The 27,351-nt window shown below is 39.1% G+C and overlaps 1 protein-coding gene across 1 annotated transcript in view; it reads right to left on the reverse strand.

Moving 5' to 3' along the window:
* Nucleotides 1-14,095: 14,095 nt before the first annotated feature.
* Nucleotides 14,096-27,351, reverse strand: part of CNST (consortin, connexin sorting protein) — a 51,467-nt gene continuing 38,211 nt past the window's right edge. The window contains exons 11-12 of the mRNA XM_020787943.3: nucleotides 23,323-23,458; nucleotides 14,096-20,000 (exon numbers count right to left, since the gene is read on the reverse strand). Coding sequence (XP_020643602.3) covers nucleotides 19,795-20,000; nucleotides 23,323-23,458 — 342 coding nt within the window. The 3' untranslated portion in view covers nucleotides 14,096-19,794. The remainder of the gene's footprint in view (nucleotides 20,001-23,322; nucleotides 23,459-27,351) is intronic.

A 27,351-nucleotide genomic window follows, 5' to 3' on the forward strand; every position in this document is an offset into this window, starting at 1 on the left:
TTGCAGTCGCTGCCGAGGTTGTAGGATAGGGAGTGTGAGGGGGCGGGGCTGGTTACCTGAGAAGCCAGTTCACCCGGACTGCCCAGCTTTGTCGACCACTTGAGCCTCATGATTCAAGAACCTCGTCATGGCATTAAATTTCCCAAACGCCACATGGAGCTGTTCTCATCACTTTTAAGAATTTGTGCCAGAGTTTTCCATTTTTCCCTCCCTGTTTTTATGTCTCTTTCAGATGGCAAGTTTGATGGTGGGAACTGTCTTTTAGAAAACTGGTTTGTAAGCTGTTCTGAGAGCTTTGCAGTCCTGTGTGTGTGTGTTTAGTCGTTTAGTCGTGTCCGACTCTTCGTCACCCCATGGATCAGAGCACGCCAGGCCCTCCTGTCTTCTACTGCCTCCCGGAGTTGTGTCAGGTTCATGTTGGTTGCTTCGCAGACACTGTCCAGCCATCTCATCCTCGGTCGTCCCCTTCTCCTCTTGCCGTCACACCTTCCTAACATCAGGGTTTTTTCCAAGGACTCTTTTCTTCTCATGAGATGGCCAAAGTACTGGAGCCTCAGCTTCAGGATCTGTCCTTCCAGTGAGCACTCAGGGTTGATTTCCTTTAGAACTGATAGGTTTGTTCTCCTTGCAGTCCAGGGGATTCTCAAGAGCCTCCTCCAGCACCACAATTCAAAGGCATCAATTCTTCGTCGGTCTGCTTTCTTTATGGTCCAGCTCTCACTTCCATACATCACAACAGGAAAAACCATAGCTTTGACTATTCGGACTTTTGTTGGCAAGGTGATGTCTCTGCTTTTCAAGATGCTGTCAAGATTTGTCATCGCTTTCCTCCCAAGAAGAAGGCGTCTTTTAATTTCAGGGCTGCTGTCTCCATCTGCATTTTGCAGTCCTAAAGTGGGCTATAGATGCTATCAATAAATACATCTAAGAGGGCATATAGTTGGCTCCATACTCCATGAACAAATGTCAAATTCCAATAATTGCCTAAGATCCTTTGGAGACATCCCACTACAGTGTACTTTTAAAACAATTATTACCATTCACTTTCAGGACATTTCACTGCAAAATGCATTAAAATGTAGATATATAAACATCTGTCTGAGAGTGGGGAGGAAGGATATATGTCACTACATTGAGAGATTGTACTGTGCTGCCAAGTTGCCCCAGTTTATGGCAATTCTATGAAAGAATTACCTCCAAAATGTCTTGTCCTCAACAGTCCTGCTCAGCTCCTCCAAACTCACGTCTGTGCCTTCCTTTACAGAGTTAATCCACCTCATATTTGGTCTTCCTTTTTTCCTGCTGCCTTCAACTTTTTCTAGCAATGTTGTCTGTTCTAGCAAATCTTGCCTTCTCTGATGTGCCCAAAGTAGGACAGCTTCTGTTTCATCATTTTTGCTTTGAGAGATAGTTCAGGATTGATTTGCTCTAGGACCCACTTGTTCATTTTTCTGGCAGTTTGGTGTGTCCACAAAGCTCTTCTTAAGCACCATATATCAAACAAATAAACTTTTTTCCCTCTCAGCTTTCTTCACACCCACACAAAGTAATAAAGAGCACAACAGTGTGGATCATTTTGATCTTGACCTCCAATAACACATCCTTACACCTGATACTATCTAGTTCTTTCATTGCTTTTTTCCATGTCTGTCTTATTCCAATTTCTTTGTACAAGGAATTTTTAAAAAATCTTCTAAAAAATCAGTTTGTTGTCATTACAGTTGTGTAGTTCTTATGTTCCCATGATTTTTGTCTTCTTGATCTTAAAACTGCACTCTGGCTTTTGCACTTTGTTCTTTCAGTTTTATCAGAAATCCTGGCTATGATCCAATGATCCTGGCTGCTTTCCGCCAGTAACATGGTATTATCTGCATATCTTAAATTTATATTTTTCCACTGCTTCTTTATCTGAGTTTGATCCTTCATTCTTTATGATATGTTCTGCATAGTTTCTGGATTGTGAGAAGCTATTAATTCTTCTGAAATAAATGGGTACACCTCAGCACTTGGGTCTCCTGATGTGTAACCTTGTGAGGTTCATGTAAGCCCACTCTCTTGCAAGGGGTTGCCTTCCTTCTTACATCAGCAGTCTAAGACTCAGATTTTATATCAATAGTTTTATTCAGGTTAACATGAGTCATATATGCCAATCTTTTTGCACTGCGTCATCATTCCAATACTTAACATTATCCCAATGTGAACCATTAACAGGAACAGAACTGACAACAGGCATTAACAAGTCCTCCATGACAGTCAAAGAGGACCTCTTCCAACTAGTCACTGGGATTGTTTGTGGAAAACCCATCCCACATTGGGCTCCCGTACTCTCTTGCCTGGATTTCTCTGGATTCTTGGGGGCAACTGGGTCTCCCTAGGGCTGTTCCCACGGGAACTCTGGCATCTTCTATTTTCCCAATAATTGACTTCTCAGGCAAACTGCTCTTTTTCCTTTTTATGAGTCTCTTGCTCAGCAGTCTCCCATCAGTATAGGGTTTTCCTCACTGGTTACTCTCCACTCCCTCTGAGCTTCTTTTCTGGGTACCTTCAGAGTTACTCATTCCCCAGTCCTAGGGGCTTCTTTAACAATTTCCACCCACTCCTCCTCTCTTCGTTCTTCCACCACCACCCAATATTCCTCTGCTCCTCCCTCCTTTTTATCCTCTCTCTTTCCAGCCAAAACTACTCCCTCCTCTAGCTGTTTGTCTCCTGAGCTTTCTACTTCTCACCCTGTTTATTAGCTCCTTCATTTCAGTTGCAGTAATCAATAACATCTTCACTCAAGGAGACAGCACACCTCCTGTTTGTACTTCTGTTTCACAAACCTGCATTATGGACATGAAGATACTGTTAGGACATAATATGGTTTCTTATAGGCAAAGGTATTGGACAGGTGTACTTTATATCGTGTCTGTTCTTAGGGAAAGGTAACTGGGCCCCCATGTTACTCATTGATTATCTGACCATCACATTGGTATGAGAGAGCATAAATACTGTATATTAGCTATCATACACACAGATACATACCTACCTTGCAGTTACCATATATGGACCATCAGCTTTGAGTGCATTGGGCATTCTTGCTGTGCTCCAACTATTCCTTGCATGTTTAAAATTGTAGTTTATAAATGATGGCTGGAAATCATTGCATATGTCAGTAAAGTTAGAAATGAATGGAATAAAAAGTTAGTCCTGTACAATTTAGAGCCTGACTACTCAGGAAGACAATGCTGGAAATACTACAGATCTGATTTTTTTTAATGTTTTAGATCATTCACCAAGCTTTGATAAAGGAATTGAAACCAGGTATTCATGCAAGTTGCCTGCTTAGCTGGGACAATCTAACGTTTCTACAAAGGAACTTAAGCCTTTATCGAAGGAAATTCTGTTACAAAGAAAAGTGTGGGACTTAAAGTCTTGATTGGAGTCTTTTAAAGCATAAGAATTGGATCACGCAAGTTGGACACATTCAAACAAGATCTCTTGGCTTCCTGGTGGATTGCAGTGCTTGCATTGCATGTACTTTGTATTGACTGTGTTGACTCTGTATTGACTGAAATTTTGTGAACATTTAAAGTGGTATGGCACTTTAAGAATATGTAGTTACTGTGAATAATTCATAGTTGGTTAATCTGTTGGTTATAGTAGTTGGTTTTTTTTGTTTGGTTACTTGAGTAAGCACCATGTTTCTCTTGCTTTGGGTGGATGTTGATTCAGCCTTCTATCCTTCCCAGGTCGGAATGTGTAGCCTGCATAATTACAGTAACTTGTAAACTGCCCAGCTTGAAGCACTATGGGGTGGTATATAAGCAGCACGCTTTGCTTTTTGCTTTGCTTTATGTCCTCTAAACTAGCATGCTGCTGTCACCTGCAACAGGGATGTCACTCTTATTTCCCATACTGAAGTAAAATTAAAGCTTCCATACTTGAATAGAGGGAGGTGCCATCTTGGCTTTTGTTGCTGAAACAGCAAAATATCTTGAGCCAGCCCTGTTCCCCACACCCCAAAAGTGGGAGTGTGTACTTGCATCACGAAAGTAGGTAAAGTGTCAGGTAAACTGCTGCTTCATATTAAGTCTGTTCATTCAATTCTGAACAGAAACAAAAACGGAAACCTAGTTCAACTTTATCCATAGATCCCTTTTGTATACTCTTCATATGGAAAAGTTCAGTGTACTAAAAATAAATAGTATCTACTTTGAAGTAATAGCTACTTCATGGGCAGAAACAAAAGGCTAAAAGATATGACACTGGAAAATGAGCCCCTCAGGTCAGAAGGCATCCAACATGCTACTGAGGAAGAGTGGAGGACAAGTACAAGTAGCTCCAGAGCTAATGAAGTGGTTGGGCCAAAGCCGAAAGGACGCTCAGCTGTGGACGTGCCTGGAAGTGAAAGGAAAGTCCAATGCTGTAAAGAAAAATACTGCATAGGAACCTGCAATGTAAGATCTATGAACCTTGGGAAGCTGGAGGTGGTCAAACAGGAGATGGCAAGAATAAACATTGACATCCTGGGCATCAGTGAACTAAAATGGACGGGAATGGGAAAATTTAATTCAGACGATTATCAAATCTACTACTGTGGGCAAGAATCCCACAGAAGAAATGGAGTAGCCCTCATAGTTAACAAAAGAGTGGGAAAAGCTGTTCTGGGATACAATCTCAAAAATGATAGAATGATTTCAATACGAATCCAAGGCAGACCTTTTAGCATCACGGTAATCCAAGTTACAAGGCACCAACCACCCATGCTGAAGAGGCTGAAATTGACCAATTTTATGAAGACTAACAATACCTCCTAGAACTGACACCAAAGAAAGATGGTCTTCTCATTATAGGGGACTGGAATGCTAAAGTAGGGAGTCAAGAGATAAAAGGAACAACAGGTAGGTTTGGCCTTGTAGTTCAAAACAAAGCAGGGCAAAAGCTAATAGAGTTTTGTCAAGAGAACAAGCTAGTCATACCAAACATTTTTTCCAACAACACAAGAGGTGACTCTACACATGGAAGTCACCAGATGGGCAATACCGAAATCAGATTGATTATGTTCTCTGCAGCCAAAGATGGAGAAGATCTCTACAGTCAGCAAAAACAAGACCTGGAGCTGATTATGGCTGTGATCATCAGCTTCTTATAGCAACATCCAAGCTTAAACTGAAGAAAGTAGGAAACATCATTGGGCTAGTGAGGTATAACCTAAATCAAATCCCTTATGAATACACAGTGGAAGTGAAGAACAGATTTAAGGAACTCGATTTGGTGGTGGACAGAGTGCCTGAAGAACTATGGGTGGAGGCTCATAACATTGTACAGGAAGCAGCAACAAAAACCATCCTGAAGAAAAGGAAATGCAAGAAAGCAAAGTGGCTGTCCAACGAGGCCTTACAAATAGCAGAGAAGAGAAGGGAAACAAATGCAAGGGGAATAGGGAAAGTTACAGAAAATGGAATGCAGACTTCCAAAGAATAGCAAGGACTAAGAGGGCCTTCTTAAAGAACAAGGCTGTATATTGTCCCCCTGCTTATTTAACTTATATGGAGAATACATCATGCGAAAGGCTGGATTGGATGAATCCCAAACGGAATTAAGATTGCCGGAAGAAATATCAACAACCTCCAATATGCAGATGATACCACTCTGATGGCAGAAAGTGAGGAGGAATTAAAGAACCTCTTAATGAGGGCGGAAGAGGAGAGCGCAAAAATGGTCTGAAGCTCAACATCAAAAAAACTAAGATCATGGCCACTGATCCCATCACCTCCTGGCAAATAGAAGGGGAAGATATGGAGGCAGTGACAGATTTTACTTTCTTGGGCGCATGATCACTTCAGATGGTGACAGCAGCCGTGAAATTAAAAGACACCTGCGTCTTATGAGGAAAGTTATGACAAACCTAGACAGCATCTTAAAAAGCAGAGACATCACCTTGCCGACAAAGGTCTGCATAGTCTCTTTCCTCTGTCTTACCCAAGTAGGGTGGTTTTTTATAGATTTGTCTTTTCCATTCCTCAGCATATTCTCTGGGCACTCTAAACTCTACCCATTGCCCTGTCCAGGGATCTTCTTATATCAAATCTATTAAGTTTTATCTCTTCTCTGGAATATCCTCCTCAGCCCAGCACACCTCTCCTTTTTCCTCTTTCAGACTGCTCTTACCCTCCTCCCCCTCTTTTCTATCCTCCCTTTCCCCCACCAAATTAGCACCCCCTAGTGCTTCTGTACTTATTTCAGTTGCTTTCACCCTCTTTCAATGATCTCTGTCTCTTCTTCTGCTCTGTTGGTATGGGAGTCGGATGGTACACCCTGGAGAATATCCCTGGGGTTACTCTCATCCTCATAATCTGTAAAAATCCAGGCAAACCGGATTTGTGTTGAAAATTTAGGCTGAACTTCAAGGTGTTGTAAAAGTGGAATTGCAGCTATTTCAGTCCATAGATTGTTTCTCTCCCTGTATAAAGCAGTGGTGTCACCACCAAATTAAAGCAAATGACTATGTGAGAAATGAGTGGGTTGATACAGGAATTCGCATTACAAAACATTACAGTATGTTAATTTTTTTAATCTACTGCCAAGTATTCTCTTGCCTATGTTTTCTTTATCCATAGGCAAGTTTAAAAGTTTCAGTGTGATGGAGGATTTTTTTTGTTTTCTTTTTAAACCCTTTTTTTCTCTGCCTCTCCTTTTCCAGTATTTGTAATCTGTTTAGAACAGAGGCTGAATGAAGTGCTGATGGTGTTTAACAAATTGCCTTGCTGGCAAATTTGCACAATTCAGCAGCAACTGTTATTCTTAATTTTGGCTTAATTAATTAATTAATTGGGGGAGCAGGTAGCTGGTCCTCATGTTGTAAGACAAAACATAGAGATAAGGACAGTTGATGTTATGTATTCTCAAACGCTTTCACGGCCGGAAACCCACAACAACCCACAATCGGTTGTTGTGGGTTTTCCGGGCTGTTTGGGTGTGTTCTTAAGGTTTTTTTTCCTAAAATTTCACCAGTCTCTGTGTCCGGCATCTTCAGAGGACAGGAGTCTGAACTCTGTGCTCTGTTGCAGTTTGTTGGATAGTTGAATATTTATATCTGTGGGATCAGCTTTTATCCTTTTTAAAGTACTGGACAACACCAGCAATCATTATGTTAGACTGCACAGGGAAGCCATTGAAATCTACAAACACCAACAGAGCTTCAACAAAAAAGAAGAAAGTCTAAAGCTCAACAAAGCCTGGCTCCCAGCACTGAAAAATACAGCCTGCAAAAGGTCAATGAAATCTACCCAGCCACAAGGACCAGTGATCACTACACACAAAAGATCAGCTAACAACACCCATCAATCACAGTGACAGATCATCTCTCCCCCTTATCACAATAATACACCAACAACAAAAACATGCTGATCACCATAATCACCCAATCTCCTGAAAAGGACAAAAGCTGATCCCACAGCTATAAATACTCAGGTATCCAATAAACTGCAACAGAGTACAGATAGAGTTCTGACACCTGTCCTCTGAAGATGCCGGCCACAGAGATTGGTGAAAAATCTTAAAAACATGGGCAAACAGCCTGGAAAACCCACAACAACCAGTTGATGTTATCTTTATCATCTACTACATTTATAAAAATCTCACCTAGCAGCCAGTGGGATCTTCCACTAGTGGAACTACATCCATTAGCAGAACACCAAAGAGGGCAATCCCCCTTCCTTTGCCCCCAAACCAGTTCTTAGGTGTTAGGAAATCCCTTGAAAGGCCAGTAGTAGGAGAAGAGGAAAGTTCTCTTGTGTTGCAATGCTAACATTTAAAATGATAAATTTTAGCTTACATATCTAACTTGACAACAATTTTTTTTGTTCTAATAAAAATAAAAAAATAAAAAACTATTAAAATAGTTGTAGGGTTTTCAGGCTGTTTGGCTGTGTTCTGGAGGTTTTCCATCCTAACATTCACCAGGCTCTGTGGCCGGCAACTTCAGAGGACAGGAGTCAGAACTATGTCTGTGTTCTGGCATAGTGTGTGCGATAGTTGAGTATTTATTGAAAATGTTATAAAAATATTTGACCATTGTTGCTTTTATGTGCCATCAACTTAATAAACATGAAAGGTATTATGCCTACTCATTAATTGAGGTGTAAACATTGCTCACATTTTAGAAACAGCAGATAGTAATGATGAGAAATGCCCTCTGAATCACCAGATGGTTCATACTGAAGAAGCCTTTCTTGAGCTGCTATTGTTATATACTGTCATGGCACTTCTGATTTGTAATGACTGTCAATTAACAGTGTCCAGAGGGTTTAATTTTTAACAGCCCGTCTCAGCTCTCTCAGACTGAAGGCCCTGGCTTCCTTGATTGAATCAATCCATCTCATTACTTGGTATTTTTCTCCTGCTTTACATTTCTCAAAGCATTCTTGTGAGACTGGCAGTGTTTGTTTGTTTGTTTGTTTGTTTTGCTTCAAGCACTATTCAGTCTTGATTTAATCTAGCACCTACTTATTTGTCTGTTTAGTGGCTCATGGTATCCATAAAGCTCTCATCCAATACTATATTTTAAATTATTTAATCTTTTACTTGTCAACTTTCCTCATGGTCCAGTTTTCATACTTGTACGGTACTAGGAATGCCATAGATATCACCTTAAGCAATCTACAGTAGTTTGTCTCACAGACTAAAGGAGAAAGCGATTTAAATTTTATCTGTCTTTTTATGCATAAACTTTACCTGCACAGCTTCCTTGGGAGAATGCTCTGCACTGCAGTCTTGAAAGTCTCTGTAGTACAATCTGGAAACAGCCAATTATTCCCTCTTTGCCTCAGAATTTTGAAGCGAGCCATGCCTCTCTACTCAAGTTCTTTTCCTGCTCTTTTAATGTCAGTCTGTAAGCATTTTAATATTATTTCTGGTAGTTCAGTTGTCATTACCTCTCATTGCAATGGGACTAGAAGTGAGTAGAATTGGGTTGTTCTCTCCCCCACCCCTTTAGTTCTGTATAAAGGTTTGTTTTATTTCAAATCATATTGTTAGTAGGGAAGATAATAAGGTTTGATATTATGAAACTTGGATGTTGTAATCAAGACTATGTAGTGATAGAGCCTGCATTTGGGGGGCATACAAACTGTGGCAAACTCACTCATGTAGAAATGTCCATCTCTGAAGCACACACAGTCAGAGAAATGTTATTGGTTCAGGGATCTGGAGGATGAAATATGCTTTGCAATGAAAAACGGCTAGATGGCACTGTGGAGTTATTTTCGTTGGCATTTTTTATCAGCACTTTGGACTGTGTTTGTCCTACTCTCTTAAGATGACCTTTGCTTTATAACTCATCCCCAGGCTCAGAAGGAGCTAGGAAGTTCTGTACAAGCCATCATATGAGGAATTGGAATGCTAGGTGAAGCAGAATAGTGTTGGAGAGGGCACTGCTGAGATTGCCAGTGGAGACTTGTGCATTTCTTTTTCTACACTACTATTCAGGCAAACCACATAGTGTCTCGTTTACATTCAGTGAAAACAGTGACTGTTAATAAGAATTATACAATTTAAGGGAGGTTGACGACTTGTCTGCAGAGTCTCAAATGAGCAAGCTGGAATGGGTTAAACAGGGTTGCTATGAAGTACCGTACGCTGTTTTGTGTGATCCTTGCATCCAAATGGCAAATGAACCTCGAGTAACCCTATCTGGTCCTCTGTGGTCTGCCAAAGCAGGAGGAGACAGGCGGTGGCAAAGAGGGGGATTTTCCCCCCTATCCTTTTCAAAGTCTGGTTGGAATCCTGCCCACACCTGAATCAAGGAGGTTCTCAACCATATGTTTAAGAAAAAAAAGCAAAGAAAAATCTCCTCCTTGTCCCCTCCCACTTTGGCTTTTTTTTTAAAAAAATGATGCAGTACATATGCACTGCCCTAATGAATTTAAAACTTTTTTTTCACTTCCTCTGCCCCTCCAGGGAAACAAGGAAGTATTCTTAATTTGTGGTTATCCTAAAGTAGCTCTTTTCTTAATCCACTTCTTGATATTGACAAATTGAAAGAGGAAGCCTCGTTTTGGATTGTTTTTAGCTATCATGCATGCTGGAAACAACCCAAACCAGAGTGATTATAACTGCACCAAAAAAAAATTGATGCCCTTGACAGGGGCCAGAGAGGTGTGGGAAAGACCACTCTAGGGGTGTGCTGGTTTGCTCCAGCAAAGACGTCATCTGATCACTGTCTTTAGGAGTGAACTAGCCCATCCCTCAAGCAGACCAAATGGCGGGCTAAATGTTTGTATAGTCATTTTGTTCCTTTCCAAGCCTTACTGCCTCAAATAGGTGTGATTTCAGGAAGGTTTTGGACAGGAGCAGCCATTTTGGAGACAGAGCAGCAAACCATCCCAAATGATCTCTGAGCTGAGGTAGGACTTGCACTCAGCAGCCACAGCTTTTCTCTTTAAAAAGTACTGTATATAAGAAGTTGGTACTCACAAGAGCACTGAGAGGTGAGGATATCCACAGCCACTAGTCACAAACATAGTGTTTCCACAGAGAACCTGGAGGCAATAGATTATTAGAAACAATTTCCCTTTGACTTCTTAACTGTTATGGTGGATATTTTTTTCCTTTGTTTTCCACTTCTCTTTCTTTGCAGATATTCGTATAATACATCTCTTTTTCACTACATATATGTTGATTAAAAGTTGCACTTGGGCACCTGATCCCATTTCTGTCATTTTTTACTTTTTCTTCTCATCTGCTATGAGCAATTTAAAGAATGTTATCAGCCATTTACTGAGTCTTTTGTCTACGTATGGCTATAGGAATAGCACTTTTGAATTCATTTCTAACACTATCTCTGGTTTCAGTCCAAAGTTCTTCTCATCCTTGGTCAACTGAGTTTAGTTATGTAAATCTATTCTTTACATGGTCTTTAAATCCTTCACAAATTTTATTTAAATCATGTTTTGGCACTACGGTTGTTTTCTTGCTTTTCTTCAGCATTAATTTTCTGTATTAACAGTGGTCTATTCATGGCCTATATTCCAATGTTCTCTTTATTGTGTTTTTATAGAGATACTAGAGCTTATCAATTTTCTGCTTCCAATTATACAGTGTTTTATTTCTCTGCTGGATGTTTGGTGATGTCCATGATACAATTGCCTGTTTGGTTGCCTGATGTGTTTATTTTTAATTTAAAAAACTGTTGGCAGCACAGACGTTTATGAATTGCTCTTCCTCTTTGCTTGTAACTCCTAGGCCAAATTCTCTGATGATGCTTGCTATTTCCTATTGTTGCATTCCAGAAGCTTTGTCCTATATTCTTCATCATGTGGTATATATATTTGTGGGGACATTCACAGTGTTGCAAGGGCAGGAGCTACCCAGGGAAAGAAGGTAGGGAAAGACTGACTTTAAAAACATCGATATAACTAAGGTTCTTTTGGCTCATGTGATCGCACCCTCAGCAGAACCACCAAGAAACAGAGAGGTTTGTAGGGGTCCCATCAAACAAAATCAATTCTATCAAAAAGATGGAGGGCATGGAAATGGCCCACTAAGTATGCTGAGTTTGCAGAATGTAGTGACAGTTGGAAAAGTAGAGGGGAATGTGGTGTGGGCAAGACAATGGAATGCCCTGCTGGGGGAAAGGATGTATAAAACTCCAAACATTGCTTGGTTAGGAGGAAGGATGAACTGCAATCTTTTGTTGCAGATCTCAATTGTAATTTCTTAAACAGAACTGAAAAGGATAGAGTTTGACATTCTTAAAAAATTAGTCAGTTGTTGTCATAAAGAGCAGTGGTTCTCAGTCAGTACTATTTGTACCACTAGTGGGATGCAGAAATACTTTTTGTGGAATAAATAGACTAATGTGATTATTATCTATTCTGCTATGGAGTTATTTTTGTGTATTCATATTTGTTCTCAACAGTACTTCAACTTTTTCTGTACATAAATTTACCATAAATGAAAACTATAATAACATAATGCCTGTAAACATACAAATGACTTTCTCAGAAAAAGTTGCTTTCCATAATGTTGGGAACCAGTTTCTTTTGCAGACCCATTGGCTAGATATGATACACAAAAATCAAGAATCGTTTATTCAGAGCACATGATCTAGGTCTATTATTAATTGCAGTAATCAGAAGACTTCATGCACTTTCTCAGGAACATTTTATTTTTGCTTGCTGCTTTCAGAAATCACAAGCTTGGCTTATGGTTTTAAAGAGTAATTTCCTCCATCATCAGCAGCTAAGGTTAGATCAATCATAAATATTAATGACTCTGAATTGTCTCATTCTTACACTGCAGAACTAAAACGACAATTTTTAAAAAATTCTTTGATTGCAGTTAACAGCCCTTTATTAGATATTTAGCAGTATGTGAAACCAGTACACTCACAAAATCCAAATGTACACCTAATTAGACCTTAGGACTTCCCTTAGTGAAAAAGGCTTAAATAGCAGTAGCTTCCATCGTTGGCTGTAACTGATTAGCATCCACCTAGGTACAACACACATACATTTTGAAGCACGAGGGAGGCAGTGACTCAAAAGACTGTGCTATATATAGAGAATCAGATTTTTCTGTTAAACAAATACTGTACAGCTTTAGCTAACCAATTATTGTCCTATATAAATTTACAAAAGGTTCCTCACACCATATGCCAGTAATAGAATTTGGGGCAATATAAATATACTGTCCTAACTTTCTATTGCTCCCACTTAACCTTACCTGAAATACCTAGCCATACATAACCAAGATGAGTCAACTATATGAAGTGAGTAAAGCCAAAATACTTCTGCCTAAGTTAATTGGGATGAAAAAAAAGCCATATTTTCTATCCTCTGTTTTTTTCTCTATTTCACAGTAATACAAAGTGTTGCTTGTTACGATATTTTTATATAGCATCTTCATACTTATATTTAATGTTTATCATTGAACTTGGATCAACATTTGAGTTGAGACTCTACTCAGGTTTACACAAGAGCATGGCCTTATGAGTTAGAGTTCCATAACAAGTCTGCAGAATTAGGGCTCAAGATACCATGGAGAGACAATAACATTACTGTAAAAGGCCAGATGGAGCATATTTGTGTTTTACAACCAACTTCTTGAAAAATGTCATCGCAAAACACACGAATGATCGTGCCAAACACTACTAATGTTTTAATTTGTTGTATCTAGCTGTAATTCATGATCATGGAGTGATGAAGCAGTATGTGAAAACGGACAAAATATTCTAGCCTGCTTTTATAGAGTGCTAATAAATGAGATCAACCTCAAGAGAACTGAGCCATTACTGGACATTGCCTCACCCACCCCATATCTTCTCCCTTCCCCCTACCTCAGCCAAGATTTCTACAGGAAATGTTATATGGATTCTGTGGTTTCAGCCTGACTCTGTTTAAAGTGAGGCTGGATTAAGATTGCCGTATCAAAAATAGAGACAGAAACTGCGGCAATATTTTCTCTTTAGATGATGGAGCAGAGGATGTTCTGAAATATGGGAGATCCATTATGTTCAGTGGAATTGCCATGAACAGAAATAAAACAACTCTTAATAAAGGGGGAGGGTAATCTGGCAACCCAGTGCAAAATGAGATTGTTCTATATTTTTGTTAAATTTCTCTTCTCAAACGTGCAATAAAATTACCTTTCAATCAGTTCTGCCAAAACAAACCTCAAGTACAAGTCTTCTTGATATCTCTGTACATGGCATACTTTAAAATAAGTACATTAAAGTTATACTTTCCAGCTTTGGTGGTGGTCAGGTGCACAAAACATTTAAAACAGAGGTGAAATCCATTGTTGCGTTGAGCATTAACTTAATATTCAATAGAACACCAAACCAAAAATTACAAAACCTCAAACATATACTAACTACAGAGTAATTATAAATACATTATAGCGAATGAAGGCATGCTTATCAACACTTCATCATAAAAACACAAAATAAAAGATTAAGAAAATGGTTTTACAATTCAAGTTGACTTAATAAGGACAGGCAAACATGTTCTGAACCAGCCAGTAACAATTTAAAACTCTTGCCTTCTTTGGAAACCAGGTATTGCTATAGTACTGTATAACACAAAAAAGTTAGGAGCGTGCACATAGAGAATTGGGTAGACATAACAGACATTTATTCTATCATCATCATCATCATCTCAGAGACAAAACATGTACAGTTGCAATTTATGTATCTCACTGTAAGAGCTGATCTGCAAAAACAAAAATCTTAGGCCAGGTTCCATGTAGCGGCAGGGAAGTAGTCTCTAATTTTAAGTTACTTCCTAATTACCAAAACCATTTCCCACATTCAGAGGAACTAAAAGAATATCTGCAGAATGGTAACAAACAAAAAACTGATCTTTTTTGCATTTCTGTTCAGCCAACAAACTCTTCTGGATCCTAATTGTAAGACTGAAGCACGGCAATAGCCTATGTGCATAATAACACTGCAGTTAAATTTTACACTAACATCGTAGGCTAATATTTTCAGACATATGCAGGATTGGTGCAGTGCTGTTACTCACTGTTTTTCTAAAGATGGCGCAAGTATTAAGAAAAAAAAGGAATCTATTTTGTATGACTTTGTATGATGATCAATATTCCTCCAAATGGCAAAAGCTTACCCTTGCAACAGAGTCTTTCTGATTTCACTTCACTTGCCAAGTTACCTTTTCCTTTTCTACAAACAGCAACAGCCTAAATTTATACACAACATGCAACATATATACCACTAGTAAATATGTAGCACCTTAAATGGAGTAAGAGCAGTCTGTTACTAGAACTGATCTGCTGGCTAAGATCTATTGGAAGAAGAGCCAAAAAGAAAAGACAAGACACTGGGTCCAATTCATGCAACATTGCTAACCAGGGACCTGCAACCATCTTGATTTATCGGTCACAAGCATCGTGCTAGTGTATGCTGCCCAAATTGCATCTCTTTTCAGAGGGCTTCACTAAGCAGAGTTTGGCTCTGTGCAAACTCAGATGCTGTTGCCACCCTAGTTTGTTCTTTGCCCAACAAATCAGCCTACAGGTACAATTCTAAGTGTGGGTGGGTGGGTGATGCTTTAGCCAAAGAAACCTTTCTTTGGACTAGAAATGCTCATTTGCTGGGAAGACAATCTTCTGTTAGCTGATCTCAGATACCTGCTGGTAGAGCAATCTGTCACTAGAACTGTTCTGCTGGCTAAGATCTATTGGAAGAAGAGCCAAAAAGAAAAAGACAAAAAAAAAAAAAAATAGAAAAAAAGGTGATGGTGGTGGTCAGAGGAGGACTGGAGTAAGGAAGGAACTCAATTATGCCAGATCCAACTCTCCTCCTGCCTAAAGACAACAGTGACTGTGCCTGCACAAAGTGCAAGTTGATGGTAATCCTAAAGTGAAGATAGTTCTATGTAATTTCCAACATCCTTAACGTGCAAAGTGGTTGAGTTCAACACAGCTTCAGTTGGCCTGTTAGCTCAGTTGGCCTAAAGCAGTTTTAACTAGTTCCAGCTATGCTCAGAATCCATAAATAAAATTAAAAGAAATGATGGATTCTTTCTTTAGTTTGTTGGAGAATAACTTTGAATTGCTCATACTCTCTGTGTTTATAAAACATGACAAAGCAGTAATACCCTGCTTAGCACTCAGGATGCATTCCAAGAAAATTGAATGCTCACTGAACTAGTACTAACCAGGACACTTAACATTATATCTGGTGTGGAGCAGGTAGACAGGCCCCAAGTCTCCCTGAGGCCCAGTTTACCTCCATTAGTTATACTAGTCTCCTGCTGAGCCCCACAAATGGCCACCTTATCATGCAAGCTATAGCAAATAAGTACTATATGGGGACTGTATTATGTGTGGTATTACTGTCCATGAATATTCTGTTCATTTACAATGTACCAAGATTCCTGCAGACTCATGGCTGATATTGTTGTCCAGTCATAGCCATTGTGCTGGATCCAGATAAAATCATACTTAGAAGAAACCCACAGAAATCAATAGAACTTAGGTACCATAGCTTACATGAATTTCACTGGGTCCTACCTTACGTAAGACTAATTCTGGATCTACTAAAGGTAAAAAGTACAGAAAGATTAGTCCTGAGATCTTAGTAACAGACCACTAATAAGTTTTGATGTTCTTCTCCTTCATGAGATGCCTTGTTTAGATAGGAAGAGAGATCTGAATTATTGGTGCTGAGTTTCTTAAAATGCCAACTTGTGAAGAAGGAAACTCCAAAATGTGTTCACTTTCTGTAAATAATTGCTAAACTTACCTCATTAAGCACTGGACTTTCTGGCCCTTTTCTCTTCAGTTCATTTGATGTTGGCTCCCAATATCTAACTTGCTTTACTATCAAGCCTATTTATTATAACATTTTAGGAAAACCCCCACCGTATTCCAGTTTTACAATGCAAAATCTTTGTTTCTTTTTACTAGAAAAAGTAGGAGGGTCAGCAAAAATCATTAGCCCATGGGAGAAAAGCTAGAATAGAGTGGGCAGTATGTAGCCCTTCAGTTAATGGTAGATGAGACAACAATTCCTGTAAGCCCTAATCAGCGGAGTCAATGGTATGGAACCTTTGGAGAACCACAAATTGCCCGTGCCAGTTTGATTGTACAGGAGGCAGGATCAACAGAATGCAGCAGGTCAAAATATAATTGAGACAGATGTTTCTCAGAGAAGGACTGGGACACAAATGCATTATGAATTATGATAGTTCTTTAGTCACTATGACGACTAAGCATGCCAATTTTCCATTATGTTTCAAATAATCTTTTTTAAAACAGCAAATACCAAAGATACAGATTCAAGAATAAAAGCTGAATAAATTCAATATATTTAATTCAGAAAAACATTTAAATGGGAGATAATACATCACAATTATCTTCAAATATTGAAAACAGTTCAGAAAGAAGAAGGTAAACAATCATAATAAGTAATTATAGTGCAAATTGTACTGGCCAACATCCAGAGGACTATGTAGGTACAGCTAAGGACCTGGGAGCCAGTGTGGTGTAAGACTAAGACTCAGAAGAACTGGATTCAGCTACCAACTTGGCTATGGAAATTCACTGGGGTAGTAGTAATGGTAAGCCATTTCTTGGACATCGCACATGCCTTGAAAATCGTATTAAGGTCACCATAAATCAGAAGCAACTTAATGGCACATAACAAGGACTTGTGAATGCCCACTAGTTTTGTTCATTTACTTTTTACATTTACATCCCACTTTTCTACCATCATGGAACTCAAGATCATGCTCAACAGATTAACAAGTGAATCCATCAGAAAATGATCAAACTTTGATTTTTTTTCTTTTAGACAAGACCACCAGGACACTTCATAAAATGCTCTGAAAGCATTATCAAAAGCATCCTAGCAAGCATTTCACCTTCACAAAGACAATCTTCTCTACTGCTGAACTGAGATAACAACCTCATGGCGCAGCGGTTAAACCACTGTACTGCAGTTCAAACTGTGCTCACGACCTGGGGTTCAATCCCAGGTAGCCGGCTCAAGGTTGACTCAGCCTTCTATCCTTCCCAGGTCGGTAAAATGAGTACCCAGCTCGCTGGGGGGGGGGCACTGTGTAGCCTGCATAATTAACTTGCAAACCGCCCAGATAGTGCTTGAAGCACTATGGGAAGGTATATAAGCGGCACGCTTTGCTTTTGCTTTGCTTTTTCTAGATGCATTTTATGTATGTTATCCAAGATTCATTGAAATATGGAACAATTATTTAGGGATATTCAGTGGGGTGTATTTGCATTTCTTGAATATCAGACCTCTGTGGCACATGACAGTTCACTTTTTAAATCAAGAAAAGGCTTACTAAAATTTGTAGAGAATCCTACAGAATGCCTTCTGTGTCTCATATTCAACAATTATTGAAGTGTGAAGCAAAATACTGGAGAGCTCCATACTTATTATCTGCTCCCTACATCACTGTTTTCAAACTATCTTACAGGGAATCTTGCATCCCAAAAGAGAACAACTATGGAGAGATGCTGCTCAAAACACAGTTTGATCATAAATACTGAGCACAAGTCTTGCAGGCACTGGGATAGACTGGGAAAGTTCTAAGGCACAAGAGTTGGCCAGCTGAGGTTGTGTTCCACCCAACCACTCCCACTTTAAGGTTCTTGGAAATTACCCAGTCATGATGGGAGATGTTGAGTGCCTTGTATCTGTTGAGCGTTTTAACTTAAATCATGCCCGGACAATTCTATCATAGGTAGGACTTATCCAGGAGAATCCACAATGAAGTATTCCCTACAGGCAGAAAGTTCCGAATTGCGAGCCCTAAACATTAACCAACCATGCTGGTATGCAGTTAAATTTAGTGCAGTTTTCAATTGGTGCTATTCCTGTTCCTTATTTTTGTTTTAAATGTCAACCTCATTTAATCCATTTGAATCCATCATTCAGGTTGTTTAAAACAGCTTAGCAAAAACACATACATATGTATTGTGGCACCTTCAAGGCAGGTAATTTTTTCCAGTGTGAATTTATGTAGATCACAAGCTGCTTTGTCAGACACGTAAAGATAGATGTGTCTGAAGAAATGGCCTGTAATTTATGAAAGTTCATACAGACATAAATTTGTTAGTCTTGAAGGTGCTGCAATACATTTGGTGCTGAGATTTTTTTTTAATATTTGGATTGGTTTTTTGGTCTTGCTAAAACAGACTAAAACAGCAACCTCACTTAAAAAAAATAGTAATTGTGGGCAAGAAAAGGGGGGAAACACACACAATTTACTGTGGGGTTGTGAAGACAACACAATCTTAGCTCAACAGCCAGAAGGAGGCAGTGGTGCAGCTGTGTCACTGGGGCAGCTCCTGACACTATTTGGTCAGGGGAGTGAAGCCAATTAAATCTGGCTTCTTCTTCCTTAGTCCTTTCGGGAGATGCATCTCAGGTAGCCAGTGGATATGTTTGTATCTTTGCATAATTACTGAGATATCTTTTCCCTTCATAATCTGGTTGAGTAAAAAAACAGCCTTTGAGTTTATTGGAGGAAATATGGGATATACTATAAATATAACAAATAATCATCTAAAGCCAATTTTGTTCATTTTACATATCTGTCACTGTAAAGTGTACTCTTATAACAACAAAAAATGTGAGAAGTGGCCCAAGTGACCTTTTTTAAAGAACAAAGTTGGTACTTTGAACTGTTTTCAGTAAGATACATTAACATCCTGTATTTTGTTCTGTGTATTAGTTTTTAAAATCCAATTTTTAGGAATTTACTTAAAAAGCTCCAGTTTGCTAGTGCTATATATGAAGCAACGGATGCACCACTTATGACAGCTGCTACATTCTGAAATGCAAGGCAAACACCTCGACCTGGCTGTTACTCCAATCAAATTATATGACTTGCTAGAATTTAAAAAGACAGACATTAACCAAACCCATAAAACGTGGACTTATTGCATGAATGAGACAATATTTTTTTTTTATCAGCTAGGGGAAAAAACAAACAGTCTTGCAGTAACTTTATGTAAATTGCATATGGTTATGTCTGGACTGGAAACTATACAGAGGGTAGCCACTTTTTCTTTCTTCTTCATTTTTCAAGGAAGAGTGGCTGTGCGAAGTGTTTCAAAAGAGAAACATTATGACAGTCAGTTCTCATGATAATTTAACATGAATTCCATTTATATACTCCTTATTACTGGAAAGTAGCTCCTACATAGACCATAGGTGCTTTTTATGTACTTTACTGTTCATCTTCTGAAAGTGCCGTGTTATAAGATGCTTGAAGCAGTTTTCTGTCTTTAGCAGTTGTCAGGGAAGTGCCAGCATTTTCTCTATGAAAAGGATATCCAGTGCTTAAGTTCCTCTATACCCTGCAGTATTCGGGTATAATAGAAGTCCACGTTGGCTGCAAAGTCAATACATACCGGGGATTCTGCATTGCCAAAACTGCAGTACAATGCTGTTCCTCCAATACTAAGGAATACAGTTGCTACGCACAATAACATCAGCAGTATGCAGGAGCCACCTCCAACTTCCTCTGTAAATATAAGAAAATGACATATACATAAACAAATTGTAAGTAAATAAAATAGTTTAGTTATTTATTAAGGTGTGCTTGTACTGTGTACAATCACAGATGCACCAAGCAAGTTCAAGTAATTAGCAACACCACCCAAGTCTGCAAAAACAAAATTAGGACCCTTGTTCCAAACAACAAGGAATTAATTTTTTTTAATGGGACAAGCAACTTGAAAAGGTTGCTTCTTTTGCTCTTCAAAGCAGGAACGCACAATATAAATATTTAGATATCTGAATAGCAACTGCTATTATTATTAGGAATTGGGTAAAAGTCCTTGTCTTTTGACAAAAATACTTTTATTTAATATTAAGCAATGTAAAGAAAAACTAAATATGTGTGTCTGTGTGTGTACACAGATGTGCACAGAATTGGTTTCCACATTTCTTTCATTTTGGGTTTCACAAAGGATGAAAGAAAGGTTATATGGCAGAGGGAACATGAAACTTTTGTAAACTGGAATCATTTGTATTTGAGAAGCTTTCTTTCAGCATAGATTCTCTTTTATGTTTGGGTCTTCCTTTTAAATGTGTGAGAGAAATTATTTCATAAGGAACCACAGCAGTTGAGATTCTTTTATGTAATTCTGAAAATACACTCTATTGCATCTTATAACCTCATGGTTCCATCTGTCAGATAGATATTTACAGACATCTAATATGTAACTCACCTGAGAGAGAGGCCTAAACAGGAAGGCTTTGTCACCTAGAACCTAGCTCTCCCTCACTTCTTATTGAAAAAGCAAGCTTTGTTGGTTCAGAAACCAAATCTTCTCCCAAGAATGGGTAGCATCCTGATTTGTCTCCCTATATTTTCCAACTCAAATTAGAGTGAAAACTCAAGAGAGTGCATAGCCAGGAAACTGTGAAATGTGTTTATTTTACTTTGTTATGATTAAATATATGATTCTAGGAATGGTTGTTGCCTAATTGAGAAAGTACTCAGGAAAGAGACCTCTGTTTATGAGATTTGCAGCTATTTCCAAGAGTGCATGGTCAAGAAATGTAATTTGCTTTAAAACACCTGCCTTATGTTACTGCGTTACTTCTTTGGAAGAGAAAACTCTTCAGAAGATAAGAGGCCATTTGTTTCTCTGGTCCAATACTCGGGACCAGAAGGATAAGAAGTCTGTAACTCGATTCTGTTCTGTCCATTATATAAGATTGTTATTGTTATGTGCCATCAAGTCACCTTTATTTCACTTTCTCTAAAACTCATTTAAGTCATTGCTGCTTTCTACCAGTAAGAAGGGGTCATCTCCATACCTTACATTTTTGATGTTTCTTCCACCAATTTTCACTCCTCCATCTGAATGTAGCCTGGCTTTCTGTATGATATCTTCTGCATACATATTGAATAGATAGTGGATAAAGTGCACCCTTGTCTGGCATGTTTGCCTACAAGACAAGAATGCACTTTATCCACTATCTGCCTGTCTATATTCTCTCCTAACAGTAGCTCTTGTCCACAATACAGGTTATGCATCAGGACAATCAAGTGCTGAGGCACACCCATTTTTTCCAGAACCACTCATAGTTTTCAAGATCTACACAGTCAAAGGCTTTGCTGTAGTATATAAAGCACAGACTTTGGTCAATGGATACTTGTAATATGATCTCAAGTGCCTCTTCCTTTCTGCATCCAGTTTGAACATTACAAATTTCTTGCTCCATATAAGGTGATAGACTTTGTTGCAACTCCTCGTGCATCCCTTTACTTGCATGGGAAATTTTTAAGCAATGGTCCTATAGTTATTACACTTCTTGGCATCTCCTTTCTTAGGGACTGGAATGAATATTGAGTGTTTCCAATCCATGGGCCTTTGTTTTGTTTTCCATATTTCCCTCCCCTACTTTCAAATGAAGAGGTATGCCCATCAGTTCCTTGGCTAGAGCTCTCTAATATTTTGAAATACATTCCATGCAAATGCATAATGTACACAAGAACTGAATGAGAACTGGTATTGTAAATCATTGTGACAGGTGTCATAACAGATAATTTCTTTGCTTCAGAAAACTATATCATGAAAGCCAATACATTATAAAACTATGGCTGCTTTTTCAGCTAAGCATGTGGGCATTCTCATCTGACTATTCTCCTGAAGGTAATTTAAAAGAGAAATTGACATCTATAAATATTTCATCTTATCTTTTAACTTATTTGAAGAGGGACTTGATAATTCACCCATAAGAACTTTCAGGTTGTTCTTTTGTAGAACCACATTACAAGTGAATATTGTGAGTTTCTACATCACAATAAACTCCCTTGGTTTCTCACTTTATTTAAAAAACATGGTTATCTTTATAGGTGCCTATGTAGATCATTTTTCAAGAATATTCTTTTTTTAATTCATTTTGGTAAATAGCAAAATAAACGAGAATACCTTGAGTAAACAAAAAATGGAATCTTATCAGAAACAATGTAAAAGAATATACAAAACAGAGACAAAAGCTAAAGACTGCTTTCTTTCACTATCTCATCATTCAGCTCATAGCCAAACGGGGGTCACTGAGAAATAAGGGATATTTCTCTAAGCTTGAGCAAATCCCAAGGCAGGCTTCAATACAAAAAATATTTTAAAGTAGCACCTCTTCTGCAAAACAGTCCAAAGAGGTTTGAGCTTGCTGAATACCCATGGAATAAACAATGATAGTATAAAATGAAGGGGAGAAGAAAGGGAAGTCATGTAACTATGTTTTCTTTCAGATTCCACTAATCAGCTAATCATCCACAGAATCAGGGAGATCCTTACATCACAACGTATCATGTGTACCTGTTTAAGCTGATGATTGCTCCAATGGTTCTGCAAAAATGCAGTCAGTCTGCATACAGAACACTGCTGAGTAGCCTATCATTGCTATCACCATCCCTTACAGATCCAGTTAAATGACACACAACCGCAGCTGTTGTACAGTAACTGCAAGGAAACCAAAGTCCTCCAGATGGTGCTGCTGGACTACAACTACCATTGTGCCTGGCACTGGCCATGCTGGCTGGGGTTAATGGCTCTGTAGTCAAACCACATTTGGAAGACCACAGATTCTCACATCTGTTGCATAGACCAGTGGTTCTTAACCTTGGGTTACTCAGGAGTTTTGGACTGCAACTCCCAGAAGCCTTCACCATCAGCTGTCCTGACTGGGGTTTCTGGGAGCTGCAGTTCAAAAGCATCCGAGTAACAAAGGTTAAGAACCACTGGCATAGACGATCTTCTATAATGTTTGATTATTCAAATAAACAGTGAAGTGTGCAACCGGGACAGTAAAAAACATAGTAGAAATACCTGGATCTAATGTGTCATCTATTTCTTGGAACCTCACTCTTCTTTTGGACTGTCTCTGCTGCATTTGTGCTAGTGTTTTGCTCTCCGTGTCATCTCTTTTCTTTAATATGGATACAAGTCCCTCTGCAGGAACGGTCTAACAAGAATTAGACATAGATTGTTTGAATATCATAGTATTAAGAGACTGTACCAACACAGAAACATACATACATACACCCAAACAAATAAAACATGAATGCATGATGTGGTTATATTTTATCTTACTGCTATACTGTAGTACTTGCTAGTGACGTGCTATTCATGGTTTTTTTTATTTGACTGGATTCCAACTTCCAGAATTTTCCAAGAATTCCTGAGGTAGAGTTCTGGGAGTTGCAGCCCACTGACCCAAATCTACTAACTGCTACATTTCACTCACCTGGTACAGTGCCTACTTTCGAAGCTCCATGGTTGTCTCAGGCCTTGCATCCTGTACAACAAAGGAAGTTGTTGCAGGAGTTTTGGGGGTGAGGTCACAGTTCTTCAAGAAGCATCCTGTATAGAGCCTAAAGAGCAGCGAGACTACAACTTCCCAAGAAGCACCATGGCAGCTTCCCCCTTTTTAAAATTAACAACAGGAAGGAAGGCCTATAACAGCCATGGAGCCTTGAAAGTAGGTCTCTAGGTTAGAACTCCCAGAAGAATTCCCCAGGCAGTTAAAAAAAATTCTTTTGCAAGATACTGAAGAAATTTGTCTCTAAAGCTCCATAAATAAAACAATGCAACTGGAATTATCCCTGGGGATATAAATAGGAATATCGGCACCACAAGTGCCTGGGAAAACAGGACCCTCTCCCCCCAAATGAGCAGGTCCACTTACCACTCCACCTCGCATCGTTCCGGGAAGCAGCCCGGCTGATGCATCCCCACCTCTCTGCACAACCAACCACTCAGGTGAGGAGGTGGGATGATGAGTCTTTGGTTTTCCAAGGCACCTGTGGTGCCGATATTTGTATTCGTATCCCCAGAGATATGAATACAATCGTGCCCTGCTTAATGATTACCCCGTATAATGATGAATCCGCTTCACAACGATGTTTTCGTGATTGCAATTGTGATCGCAAAACGATGTTTTAAATGGGGTTTTTTCGCTTTGCGAAAATTGGTCCCCTGCTTCAGGAACTGATTCTTCACATTACAACGATCAAAACAGCTGATCGTTGGGTTTTCAAAATGGCCACCAGGTGCTCAAAATGGCTCCCCACTGTGTTTTTGGATGGATTCCTCGCTCTACAGGCACCGAAAATGGCCGCCCCTATGGAGGATCTTCGCTGGACGGTGAGTTTTTCAGCCCATTGGAATGCACTGAACGGTTTTCAATGCATTTCAATGGGCTTTTTATTTTGTTTTACGATGTTTTCGCTAGTCTAGCTTGAATGTTATTGTCTTAACAGAACATAAACTGCATATATACACACAAATATGGTTCTCCCCACAAGTGAAGAGCTACATTTGATATCTTTTTATAATTAAACACCTTTTCTTTCCATACTACTTAAGGGGTTATGCAAACAATTAGTTCAACTAATATCCCTACCAATGTTTGCACCCAGGTGCCTGAGGCTTCCTGCGCTTGTAGTGGACACAACATTTCTATCAGCAGTAGCCAAGTCTGGATCCAACCTACTTTGTATAGGCTGAATGTATAGGCACCTTTAGTATAGAGGTAGGAGGCCAGTTCCAGCACAAGACACCAGGATTATTAGATCGGGTAGAATCAGGGGTGGGGGGACCATCACAAGCCACATTTCAAAAATGATACCTAAGATGAATACTTTTAGTATTGATAAGTGGCTTTTGTTCTGCAAGCAAAACCTCTGAAACTGAAAATAGTTAATAAGCAGATCTCTTACAATCCCCCAAACACATTAAGTGGATATATTAGTACCTTCTTTCTGAAAAGGGTTAACTTATTTCTGCTAGATTAGCAAAACCATTAAAAGCACTTTATGAATTATTCAGCTTCTAAGATTGCCAGTATATAGATGCATTAATTTCTATTGCTATTATAATTTTATGTGGTCAAACTAGGAACAAAACACTGGCCAATGTTTTCTGGTCTAAATTTAACAATATCAATGTCTTACAGGAAAATGATAATTGCTAGTATTAGTATCAGTATGGTAGTTTGCTTCACAGTATGCATGACATTCCATGCAACCTGCTTGAAACAAAAAGTAATTTGGATATATATCTATCTATCTGTAAATACTGTATAGTTCTAACGCCTAGTACTTCATTACTACCCTTTCTTAAAGAACCAAAAACAACCATCTGGAAGTTGAGTCATGACAACTGGACGTCTTTCTTGTTAGGTTGAAATGTTTCACTATTCATCCAAGTAGCTTCTTCAGTCTGAGGAGAGTTGCTAGGGGTCCCACAGACTGAAGAAGCTACTTAGATGAGTAGAAAAAACATTTCAACCTAACAAGAAAGAACTCCTTTGGGTAGTGTGGGCAGCATATAAGTTAAATAAATAAATTAAATAAATAAGTCCAGTTGCCATGACTCAACTTCCAGATAACCTCACCTGGATGACTGAGAATCTTCACAGACAAAAACAACCATATTTAATGAAATTGGATAAACAAAGTGCATTAACACTGATGCAACAGATAAATGTTGTGTAAGCGCTATCAGTGATGCATCAGACTACAAATATTAATGTAGGGGGTGGCTCCATTAGATCCCTTGGGACTTAATTGTGAGCAAAAACGCAAGTGCTTAGACTACAAATATAGAGAGGCTAAAATTCTGTTGCTTAGCAAAGTAAGTTGCACTCAGAGTAAGTCCACTGAATCAGTGGCCATTTGGTGAGTCAGTTGCTTTCCAAGTTCTATTAATTCAAATAGGCCTACTCTTGTGAATTACTACATTAAACAACAGAATTATAGCCAGAGTGTACATCCTTACTTAGCAGGCTGTTTTTACAGATGGCTGCGCTTTTAGTTTTTCCCACTTGAGCTGTTTGCATTGTGCAAATGTATCTCCCCCCCCACAAATGTTACACATAGACATTAATCCATACAGACAAGCAAAGTGAAATATTGGGTCAAATCATATTACTCTCATTCTATCTTATTTTGAAAAGAATATTTCACAGTGCTTCATGTACAGTGGGGTCTTGACTTGAGAACTTAATCCGTATTGGAAGGCGGTTCTCAAGTCGAAAAGTCTGTAAGTCAAGTCTCCATTGACCTACAGTGCATTGAAAACCGATTAATCCTGTAACAGGCCGTTTTTGTTCCATTTTGGTTTTTTTCTGGTCTGTAAGTCAAATCTCAGTCTGCAAGTCAAACCTAAATTTTGCGGCCAGAGAAGTCTGTAACTCAAAAAGTCTGTAAGTCAAGCCGTCTGTAAGTCAAGGGTCCACTGTAGAACAAACAGTTCAAGCATGAAGTTTAGATCAAATAAACAGAAGTAATCCTTACCTATCATTAAATTTTAATGTGACAGTAAAGAAATTCTTCTTCCCTTACACCAGAAGTAGACACATGACTCTCTAGATATTTTTGGATTGCAACTCCCATGACCCCACACCACCAGCTATGCCAGATAAAACTGGTAGGTTAAAAACATCTGGAGGGCCACAGCTACATACCCTGGCCTTACTTAAAGACTAAAGTATTTTTAAAAAGCTATATTAAAGTGATCACTTCTAGATTTCCATGGCTTGTGTTAACTTATTTTTGAAACTAGTGATTCAAACTTGGGGGTGGAAAGGACAGGATGCCCTCAGTAGGATCCCTTTATTGGACAAACCAACCTTCTTGACATGCTTCGTGTTGCCCTCACCCTCTGAGTCAAAGGTGGCGAACCTTCTTGGGCTCACATACCTAAACTGGGAAAAAAAGCCCCAAAAGCAGCGGGCAGTGTGCCACCACCGTGACAGTGGCAGACCCGGAAGTGCAGACCTGGAACCGGCGGTGGAAGGGGAAATCCCGGCACGGAGGTGCCTGAAGACCCCTCTGCTGCCACCACCAGTTGCTC

The sequence above is a fragment of the Pogona vitticeps genome, chromosome 1 (assembly GCF_051106095.1).
Source record: "Pogona vitticeps strain Pit_001003342236 chromosome 1, PviZW2.1, whole genome shotgun sequence".
NCBI classification, from domain to species: domain Eukaryota; kingdom Metazoa; phylum Chordata; class Lepidosauria; order Squamata; family Agamidae; genus Pogona; species Pogona vitticeps.